This window comes from Sinocyclocheilus anshuiensis, unplaced genomic scaffold (genome assembly GCF_001515605.1).
Source record: "Sinocyclocheilus anshuiensis isolate Anshui unplaced genomic scaffold, SAMN03320099.WGS_v1.1 scaffold75, whole genome shotgun sequence".
In the NCBI taxonomy this organism is placed as follows: Eukaryota; Metazoa; Chordata; class Actinopteri; order Cypriniformes; family Cyprinidae; genus Sinocyclocheilus; species Sinocyclocheilus anshuiensis.
In genome coordinates, this window is record NW_015549634.1 from 201,488 (window position 1) to 213,147 (window position 11,660).

General features: G+C 36.6%; 1 protein-coding gene across 1 annotated transcript in view; it reads left to right on the forward strand.

The window, feature by feature from the left end:
• Positions 1-11,654, forward strand: part of LOC107659638 (vinculin-like) — a 33,115-nt gene extending 21,461 nt beyond the window's left edge. The window contains exons 7-20 of the mRNA XM_016448649.1: positions 1,235-1,325; positions 1,409-1,556; positions 2,961-3,114; positions 3,202-3,377; positions 3,743-4,007; positions 4,480-4,608; positions 4,691-4,840; positions 4,924-5,032; positions 6,001-6,303; positions 7,483-7,607; positions 9,111-9,296; positions 9,377-9,580; positions 11,045-11,149; positions 11,228-11,654. Of these exons, the coding sequence (XP_016304135.1) occupies positions 1,235-1,325; positions 1,409-1,556; positions 2,961-3,114; positions 3,202-3,377; positions 3,743-4,007; positions 4,480-4,608; positions 4,691-4,840; positions 4,924-5,032; positions 6,001-6,303; positions 7,483-7,607; positions 9,111-9,296; positions 9,377-9,580; positions 11,045-11,149; positions 11,228-11,374 (2,292 nt within the window). The 3' untranslated portion in view covers positions 11,375-11,654. The remainder of the gene's footprint in view (positions 1-1,234; positions 1,326-1,408; positions 1,557-2,960; positions 3,115-3,201; positions 3,378-3,742; positions 4,008-4,479; positions 4,609-4,690; positions 4,841-4,923; positions 5,033-6,000; positions 6,304-7,482; positions 7,608-9,110; positions 9,297-9,376; positions 9,581-11,044; positions 11,150-11,227) is intronic.
• Positions 11,655-11,660: the final 6 nt, after the last annotated feature.

Genomic DNA, 11,660 nt, shown 5'->3' on the forward strand with positions numbered 1-11,660 from the left:
TCTGTGTCTGTGTCTGTGTGTCTGTGTGTCTGTGTCTGTGTGTGTTATCTCCTGTGATGACAAACCGTGAGTCCGCTTTAGGAAACAGCAGCTGACAACTCTCTTAACCAAAAAAGGTCATGCTACAAACTCTCTCTGTCTCTCGCTCGCTCTCTCTGTTCAGTTCACTTTCAGCTCATTTCAGTAAATTAATTTCAGTTCAGTTTGCTTATTATTAAAAGTCAATGCTTTTATAAGCTGTCACATTTGAACATAAACATTTATCCTCAGTAACAACTACTACATTTACACAGCAAGTCAAAGATTATTTTATTTTATTTTATTTAAATGTAATTAAATTTTTCAATTATAAATGAGCTTTTAATGTAACTTAATTACAAATAATGTCATTTAATATTTAATTTTATTTTTAATTTTGATTATGTAATTTATTATTATAATTTCATTATAATGTATTTACATTGATTAAAATATCATTATATAAATAATAATATATACATATTAATATAATTTTTTAAATTGTATTTCTAGTAGATTTAGAATTTATATGTATAATACTTAAAAATATAAGGCACTTGTCACTGGTCAACTTCCATCATCTTCGCACTAAAGATAAGAAAAGCACACAATTATGACAAATGTTGAGCTAAATTGACATAATTGCATTAACTGTGATCTGACTGAAGCCACATTATCAAAAACCAGGAATGACATATGACACCAACCCAGATCAGAATTAAAAATGATATTTCTGTTCACACTGTCATTCAAATACAGATTTGTTGCATGTGAGTGGAAATTATTGGATTTGTTTATGAATGCAGACTGAGAGGTTTAATTTTAAAAAAATCAAATTTGATTAAACTAATTAATATATATATTTAATTTATCTAATCTTATCTAATTTATATTAATTATTGAATTTATTATTTGAATTTCTTGTAATGTTGTTATAATCTGTGTCACACTTGAGTGGAAAATATGGGATTTGTGTATGAATGCAGACTGAGAAGTTCAGTGAGGTCATATCTATTAATAAATCACACAGACAACTGACAAAATAACTACACAGATACACACACAGACACACACATATATACACACACACACACACACACACACACACACAGACGCTACAGAACATCATCAGAGCCCAGAAGAGTCATCAGTAATGTGTCTGTTGAGTTCAGCTGATGCAGGACTGTGTGTTTTATTTTGTGGACATGGTTTGCAGGACACAGAGGCTATGAAGAGAGCGCTGGCTCTGATCGACTCCAAAATGGCCCAAGCCAAGAACTGGCTCCGAGACCCACACGCCCAGCCAGGTACTTCCAGGAAAAACGTCTGATAAAATAATCAGAGAAAAAAGAGGTTGAAAATCATGTTTGCTGATGCTGTGCCGCTGCAGGTGACCCGGGCGAACAGGCCATCCGTCAGATTCTGGATGAAGCGGGTAAAGTTGGTGAGCTCTGCGCTGGGAAAGAGAGACGAGACATCGTGGGAACGGCCAAAACACTTGGACAACTTACTGAGCAGGTGTCCGAGCTGCGGGCCAGGTACTGAACTCCAGATATTTTTTTTATTTACTGTAAACCAAGGTTGAAACGTGTGTGTGTGTGTGTGTGTGTGTGTGTGTGTGTGTGTGTATATATATATATATATATATGGTTGTATAATTATATATATGAATGTATAATATATGATGGCGTAATGATTAATGTATTTTTATATACATTTATAAACATTATATACAATACAATTGTAATATCCGTGTTCATCAATCACTGTCAGTGATAGGTCACCCAAACGACCATTTACATCTGAGAAAACCTGACTCATAGATCACATCAGGTTTTCTTCCCGGTCGTCTGATTAAAAGCAGCGGTCCGATATTACCCATAATCCTCTTAAACCCCATTTTCTATCTCTGCTGGGAAATTACTGTGCTGCTCATGTCTAAATCTAGACTTTTTAATTAAAAATAATATAAAAAATGTATGCTTGAATATTTTTTTAAATAAAAATATTAAAATATTTACGTTGCAATGTTATGATAAATCGTATTCAAAATATTTGTTATTCAATATTTGTTGGTTTTTTTTAGAAAAAATAATACTGACATTTACAATTAAGTATTTTTATTTATCAAAGATAATATTAAAAATATTTGTTTTAATATTTTAATAAAAAATATTGAAAATAGTTATTTCTATATTGTTTATTAAATATAATATTAAAATATTTACAGTTATTTTTTATCAAACAATAGTAAAAGTATGTGTAAATATTTAAATAAAATATAATGTAAAAATAATTAGGTTGAAGTACTTTGTTTATCAAAGATAATATACAAATATTTACATTTAAAAGGTTTTTTTGGCAAAAATATTTTAAATATTTAATAAAATAATATTAAATATATTTAAGTATTTTTATCATAAATAATATTTAAACAATTGCTCAAGTATTGTTTATGATAATTATGTTAAAATATTAATTAATTTGTTTAACAGAAATAAGAAATATAATAAATAGTAATAAAACATATTTATAGAATTAAATATTGTAAATATTAAAAATACTTTATATAATTTAGCTAAATGTTTAAAATTTCTGTATATATTTTGTATTAATAATAAAAAATATTTAAGTGTATAATATTAAAATATTTGTTTAAAAATTGTGTTTCAAAAATAATATTAAAAGTATGCATGTTTACATTTTTTTTGTACATGTCAAAATAATATAACAATTTTTACATTTAATATTTTATACAATTTAAATTGTATGCTGCTCGGTTTAAATCAGTTCAGTTGCATTCAGTCTCTAGTGTGTGGAGGGAATTACTTCAGTGACACACCACCAGAAGTTCATCCACAGTTGTCTGTTTTCTTGAAGCTTGCTATGTTTGTGACATGTGAAGTGTTTTCTGTTGTGTTTGACGTGTGTGTCCTGCGCAGGGGTCAGGGAGCGAGTCCGGTGGCCATGCAGAAAGCGCAGCAGGTGTCTCAGGGTCTGGACGTCCTGATAGGGAAAGTGGAAAATGCTGCGCGTAAACTGGAGGCCATGACCGGCTCCAAACAAGCCATCGCCAAGAGGATCGACACCGCTCAGGTGAGCCTGCAGCTTGTGTTCGGTCTGGACCAATCACACTCCGGTCTGAGCAGTGTTTTGAGCGCGCTTGTGTTTTGTGAACGGCAGAGCTGGCTGGCGCATCCTCACGGCGGTCCGGAGGGAGAGGAGAACATCAGGGCTCTTCTGGGAGAAGCCAGGAAGATCGCGGATCTCTGCGAAGATCCCAAGGAGCGAGAGGATATCCTGCGCAGCATGGGCGAGATCGCCGGCCTCACCGCCAAACTCTCCGAGCTCAAGAGAGCGTACGTATCTCTCAACGTCTCCACTAGGGATGGGCGGTATGGGCTTAAAAAAAAAATCACAATATTTCTGGTATTTATTGCGATAGCGATATCAATAACGATAATTCATGGAATCCTGTTTTCTTTAGAGAAAAGTATTATCTTTCCTATTTTTACCCAAAATAGGCTGTTGTGAGCATTACTGAGTACACACATAATGTAATGACTGTTAATTCATACTGGAAGCCGGAGGGCGCTCTTGTGCAGAAACTCCACATGCATCATAGAAGTAATATAATAATAATAATATTGCTGTCATGCATTTCCCAATTTAAATTAAATATTTAAATAATAATGTGTGTGTGTGTGCCTCCTGCTCTCTCTCTCTCTCCTCACACTCCGTCAGCGCTGACCTCTTCACGTGTGTGTGTGTGTGTGTGTGTGTGTGCAGGTCAGGCTGCGATCCGCGGGCTGCTGGCCGAGGGCCGGCGTCTGGCCAATGCTCTGCCGGCGTCGCAGAGACAGGATCTGCTGGGTAAGTGTGAGGAGGTGGAGCACCTGATGGGGCAGTTAGCCGAGCTGGCGGCCCGCGGGGAGGGAGACGGTCCTCAGGCCCGCGCCATCGCTCAGCACCTGCAGGACACACTCAAGGTCAGACGATAGGTGATGGGGGTCATGTGACATATGTGACCCTGGAGCACAAAAGCAGTCATAAGTAGCACAGGTATATTTGTAGCAATAGCAAGAAATTAATAATTTTATGCATCAAGGATGCATTAAATTGATCAAAGTGACAGTAAAGACATTTATAATGTTGCAAAAGATTTCTATTTCAAATAAATGCTGTTCTTCTGAATCATCTGTGAATCCTAAAAAATAAAATGTATCACAGTTGCCATTAAATATTGTGCAGCGCAACTGTTTTCAAAATTGATAATAATCAGAAATGTTTCTTGAGCATCAATCAGCATATTAGAATGATTTCTGAAGATCATGTGACACTGAAGACTGAAGTAATGATAATATTTCACATTTTTCCTGTATTTTTGATCAAATAAATGCAGCCTTGGTGAGCAGGAGAGACTCCTTCAAAAACAAACATGTGTTTGTGTGTTTGTGGCAGGATCTGAAGGGTAAGATGCAGGAAGCCATGACTCAGGAGGTGTCTGATATCTTCAGTGACACGACTACGCCGGTCAAACTGCTGGCGGTGGCAGCCACGGCTCCTCCAGATGCGCCCAACAGAGAGAAGGTGCCACACACACACACACACACACACACTGATGCTGGAGCAGACCGTGTTCCTCTGTGATGGATAATGTGTGTGTGATCAGGTGTTCGAGGAGCGGGCTGCAAACTTTGAGAATCACGCGGGTCGTCTGGGAGCCACGGCGGAGAAAGCGGCCGCAGTCGGCACGGCCAACAAGAGCACGGTGGAGGGAATCCAGACGGCCGTCAAATCAGCCCGAGATCTGACGCCTCAGGTAACAAACACCAGTCACACACCACTGAAGCGCAGTCAAAGCTGACTGTACTTGTGTGACTTTAATCTGTTTTTTATCTTCAGGTCGTCTCTGCAGCTCGGATCCTCCTGAAGAATCCTGGAAACCAGGCGGCTTATGAACACTTTGAGACCATGAAGAATCAGTGGATCGACAATGTCGAGAAAATGACGGGTGACAAATTTTAACTATGACATCAGCTCTATCTATCTGATGTTAATATTTTATATATCTTTTTTATTCAATATTGTTTTATTGTTGTATTTTATGTAGTTCTATTTTTATTTCATTTTACATTTTTGTTATTTAGACAGGATGCTATCTATCGGCTCTATGTAGTGCATTTATTTTTACTTATTGAATTTTAATTAATATTTGCTTTTCATTTAATATTATTTTATTTTTAATCTATTTATTTAAAATCTCATGTTTTTTTAAGATTTATTTATTGTCATCGATCTATCGCTTATATTTTTATGTATTTATTTAATTTATTTTATTTTTTATTTTATACCGTTTTATTTTTTATTTTATTTTACATATTTTTTACGTTTATTTAATATTTTTATTTCATTTTATTTTAAGTAAATATCTTTTTATGCCAGACAGGATGCTATCTATTGATCTATGTGATGTATTTATTTTTACTTATTTAATTTAATTCCGATTTTATTGTTTTATTTTTTACTTTACTTTTTTTTTTTATTAATTCATAAATTTTTTAATTCAATTTAGTTATTTTCAGTAAATATATTTTTATGTCAGACAGGATCTAATGTATTTATTTAATTTGTATATTACTTTATTTTTTGTTTTGTTTTATTTAACATTTTATTTTTTAATATTTTACTTTATTTTATTGTCAGTAATTATCAGACCGGGTGCCAGCAGTACTTGATCCACAAATGGTTATTTTACCCAGAAAACTAGCAAAGAGCGAAGAAAAAATTAGTTACAGTATTTGACAAAGATCAAAACAAATTAGAAAACTATAATGAGGAAAAAAATACAGTAAAAATAGGTTGAAATCACAATGTTTGTCTGAGTAGTTCTGTCTGAATAGGGACAATGTTTACTGTTGTTTCCAATTTTCAGAAATCATCTACAGTACAATGAACAAATCCCGACTCTCTGTCTCTCAGGTCTGGTGGATGAAGCGATCGACACCAGGTCTCTGCTGCATGCATCAGAAGAAGCCATTAAGAAAGATCTGGACAAGTGTCAGGTAGCTATGGCCAATCACCAGCCTCAGATGCTGGTCGCCGGGGCAACCAGCATTGCCCGGCGAGCCAATCGGATCCTGCTGGTGGCGAAGCGAGAGGTGGAGAACTCCGAGGACCCCAAGTTCAGAGAGACCGTGAAAGTGGCGTCTGATGAGCTCAGCAGAACCATCTCACCGATGGTCATGGACGCCAAAGCCGTGGCCGCCAACATACAGGACCAAGGTGAGACACACAGAAAGACGTTAGCTGCATAGCAACACCCTAGCAACCATCCACAGTACCCAGCATCATGAGATATTGAACTTTACAAGCTGGCCAAAACTTTAGTGATTTATAAATAAATATTAAAGTATATAAAAGTATTATTATTTTTTAATTAAATTATTATTAATTATTATTATTACTAGTACTACTTAATAAAAATATTAAACAAAATAATAACTATTACTATTGCAATATTTCACTGCTATGCTTGTTTATATTACATGATTTAACCAAAAATGTTGTGATTTATTATAAATATGGCAATACAATTATCAATAATAATAATTAGTAGTAGTAGTAATAGTTGTAGTAGTATTTCTAAATACATTTCTTCTTGATTACATGATTGTGCATGATTGTAGGGATTCATAATTTGGCCAACAATTTTGTGATTTATATATTAGCATGATTATAAAATTATTATTATTATTATTACTACATAAAATATTAAACAAAATGTTTAATGCATGTTTTTAGAGCTTCTCAATTTGGCCCAAAAAATTGTGATTTATATATAAATATGACTATAAAATTATCTAGTGTTGTTGTTGTTGTTATTATTATTATTTAATATTACAAATATTACGCAAAATAAGTAATACTGCTTTTGTAATATTTCACTGCTGTGCATGTTTGTAGGGCTTCACAATTTGGCAAAAATGTGGTTTATAAAAAAAATAATAAAAATATTATAATATTTTCATCCACTATAAACATATTATTACTACTAAATAAAAATATTAAACAAAATAAAAATAAGTTTTTTTATATTTCTTTGTAAAAGAAATAAAATAGTAATTAGGAAAAAAATAATATAATCTTTTTTTACAGTATAACACTAATGTTTATGATTTTCTTAATTTCTTACTTTTTAATCGTTAAACCAACAAGTCTCATTACAAGTTTGGAAAGATGATTGGTGCATGTCGTGTTCTCAATGCATGTGAAAGCGACCCAACTGTAACAGTTCATGTGGAGCAGCATTTACTGCAAAGTGAGATGCTAAAACCATCTGATCATGAGCTGCTCACGTGTAAATCAACACAGTGCTGTGCTTCACTTTGAAACACATCGGATATATTGATTTAATTCACTCACAGCCTTAGTTGAACCTATGACCATTGTCTTCCTGGACAGGCCTTCAGAGGGGCTTCCTGGACTCGGGTTATAAGATCCTGGGTGCCGTGGCTAAAGTGCGGGAGGTGTTCCAGCCGCAGGAGCCAGATTTCCCTCCTCCACCTCCAGACCTGGAGAACCTGCAGGTCAGATTCACTGCAGATGCCTGTAGCTGCACGCATTTACTGCACCAGCACGGTTTTAAAGGGGACATCGGATCCCCATTTTACACAAGTTGATATGATTCTTTTGGGTCTTAATGAAAAGTCTATAACATGCTTTGGTTAAAATGTCTCAATGGTAGTGTAAAACAACACCCTTTTTACCCTGTCAAAAACAGCTCTGTTCACAGCGACCCGTTTCGGTGCATGTCCCTTTAAATGCTAATGAGCTCTGCTGACCCCGCCCTTCTCTTCCGTGGAGTGACGAGCCGTTCTCATGAGACTGTAAACTTTAGCCACATTCAGCGTGAAACTTGCTAATTAGCACATTATTAGGAAAAGCGATTTGCAAATAAAAAAAACTTATACTCACTTCTTCTGTAGGTGAGGCTGGATCACGAATGATTCGTGCGAACATAGACGCATTTAGACAGATCGGGGGTGCATTCCCTTCAAAAACAAAAATAATGTTAATACACTGCGTCTTCAGCGGCTCAGACGCCGGGAGTAAATGATGACTGCTATGTTTATTATTACATCCAACAACAAAACACCTCAATCTCTTAGGAGCCATTCTTGTCCACACCTGCTCCAGCGTCCAAACAATGGCGGACTGTTAACGGCTCACTCAGGGCGGGTCTGTGATAAAACGCCAGGGTCAATCAACTATCGTGGGAGGGGCCTGGGTCTGTGTGACGTCACTCTGCCAAGAATCTGTGGCTTGATCTGAGAAAAAGCTTATTATTTATGAGGATTTAAGAAAAGCACTGGGTGGATTTTTATCATTATAGGGTGGTTGTGTACACACACTGCCAACACACATTTACAGTGGGTAAAATAAGTATTTAACACATTCCATTTTATTACACATAACTTAAAGGTGCACTAAGAGATTTTTGCCAAGCGATGTTGATATTTGAAAGTACCAAAACAAACACGCCCACACCCCAACAGGACCTCGCCCCTATTTTGAAATCTCCGCCCCACACGTATGTATGATATTTACACAGGACCTACCTCTTGCCTGATCGTAACCCTTCTTTTTAATGTTTTGTTTCTCTGATATTTTCCTCTTTTCTTATCTGCCATCTATCTATCTGTAGTCAATCTGCTAATATCCGTCCTGTGCACTCAAATTGAGCGCTCTCTTCTCGCTATCATTACAAGACACGCCCCCTTACTGCTGATTGGCTACAAGTGTGTTTTGGGACTCGGTCCTACACAGTGGTCATAAGCGTTTTTCAAAAATCGCTTAGTGTACCTTTAATTTATGAACTTATTTGTTTTGTTTTATTTGTATGTATGGATTAGTTGGGTTGTTACCGACATCTGGTGAAAATTTCAACAGCACCTTTAGAAATATATTTACTGAGAAAAATGGCGACGTGTTCAATACTTATTTTACCCGCTGTATGTTCAAACACCATGTAAAAGTGAATTTCGCATCTGATGCACCCCTTTAAACACCCAATACTGCTTCTCCTTCAGATTAGCGACACCGCCGCTCCTCCCAAACCGCCCCTGCCGGAGGGTGAGGTGCCTCCTCCCAGACCTCCGCCGCCGGAGGAGAAGGACGAAGAGTTCCCGGAGCAGCAGGCCGGAGAGATGGTCAGTGAGCCCATGATGGTGGCCGCGAGGCAGCTGCACGACGAGGCCCGCAAGTGGTCCAGCAAGGTAAGTCTGCTCGAGTCTGCCGGTTGGGTTTGGGTTGGTTTGCGCTGACGAGCGGGATCTTAAACGATGGTTTCTTGCAGGGTAATGACATCATCGGAGCCGCCAAGCGCATGGCTCTGCTGATGGCCGAGATGTCTCGACTGGTCCGGGGCGTCAGCGGGAATAAGAGGGCGCTCATCCAGTGCGCCAAAGACATCGCCAAAGCCTCAGATGAGGTCACGCGCCTCGCCAAAGAGGTCGCCAAACAGTGCACAGACAAACGCATACGAACCAACTTACTGCAGGTAAGAAGAGCAAAGCGTTGGTTAAGATGAAGTCCATAACAGCTGATGTGTTTGGGGTTTGAGATTTTTTTTATTTTTTTTTTTATTATATTATTATAAAAAAATATATTTATATTATTATAAAAAAATAGTAGGCTAAATCGTGTGCATGATTTACTATTTCGTTCCCTCAATTTATAAATTGTGCGCACAATTTACTAATTCATTCCCTCAATTTGCTAAATCATGCACATGATTTATAAATCGAGAGAACGAATTAGTAAATTGTGCGCACGATTTAGCAAATCGAGGGAACGAAATAGTAATCGTGTGCATGTTTTAGTACATCGAGGGAACAAATTAGTAAATCGTGCGCACAATTTATTTTATTTTTTTTTTATGTTATGTGCGGGGCTCTAATTTTATTTTATTTATTCAGTAGTTATCTTTGTTAGACAGGATGCCAGCAGTACTTGATCCACTTTTTTTTTTTTTAAAGCTAGCAAAAAAAACTCAAAAGCAAACCAAACTGAGACCAGATGGAAGATATTGGAATAAATTTTCATTTTGCAGTTATTTTTTAGTACTGCATTATTTGGGGGAAATATTTTTCTTATAAAAATGGAGATTGCAGTTGCTGTATAAAATTCAATAATAATATAAACCCTCTAGTTTGCTGTGTTTGTTTGCAGGGCTGCAAAATTTGACACAAAATTTAGTTTATATATATATATATATATATATATACTGTAATTTTACAGTTGCACTATTAAATAAAATTAATATTATTAATTATATTATTGTTATTGTTTTTATTATGATGATTATTATTGCTACAATTATAAAATTATACTATTGTAATATTTCACTGTAAAATTTAAAAAATCTGAAAAAGAATACATTATGAATAATATAATTTTTTACAGTACAAGAGTACAACTGTAAAATTGCAATGATTTCTTCATTTACAAACGTTAAACCATGCTAGCTTTTGGGGGATTCCTTAAAGTCACTCTTGTGAATCTATTCCCCAAAAAGATTTGTTCACTGAGTCGTTTAGTGTTTCTTTTGGTGGCATTTTTACACCCCTTTCAACAAGATTCACATCAGTTCATTCAGAATCAGATGCCTCGTTCAGTCTCAAAACGTGGATTCATTCGTGAAGCAGATGCATTTGTTCGATAGGTCCAACCAATGAGGTTGTGAAGGAGCATGTGTTCAAATGCAGTTTTCTTGTATTTAGTTCCTGTTTTTTAGTGAACGAAAAATTAGATGCATGCTTGAAAATGAGTGAGAATGCTGACTTGTCACTACTATAACAGGTAAAATTGTCCAAACACAACTTTTTGGACTAGGGACAGTGTAGTGGATGCAAAGACAACTGGTTATATTTCTACTTTTTGACTGTTCCTGTAAAAATGACTCTCAAGTGTGAAAACGCCCATTTTGAAGGACGTTTTCATGTGTTTGTGTGTCTTTCTGCAGGTGTGTGAGAGGATTCCCACCATCAGCACACAGCTGAAGATCCTCTCCACGGTCAAGGCCACCATGTTGGGACGCACCAACATCAGCGAGGAGGAATCCGAGCAGGTCAGATCTCGCCTCCGATCCTTTCTAAACCCTATTTTTAGATGAAACCGGTCTAAATGTGTGCTGGTTCTCTTGCAGGCCACAGAGATGCTGGTCCATAACGCTCAGAACCTGATGCAGTCGGTGAAGGAGACGGTGAGAGAAGCCGAGGCCGCCTCCATCAAGATCCGCATGGACGCCGGGTTCACCCTGCGCTGGGTCCGCAAGACGCCCTGGTACCAGTGAGGCAGGAGCCGGCGCGATATCCCAGCATGCACTGGGGGACGCTTTGCAGTCCAGGTCCTAAATGTCAACGCAGACGTGTCGTTCACATCTGGACTCAACTATTCCGTATCAAAACTGTTGTTCTTGAATGTCGATGAGTGTCAAAGAAGGGACGTAAACTTGCTCGATTGCTTTTCTAATGATTTATTTTGTTTTGATGGATCCCAGTTTAATATTTTTTTGAGGGAAAGTGCTGATTTTTCAGAAAGATCATATCTTCATTTTTTTTTTTTTTTACAGAAACTGA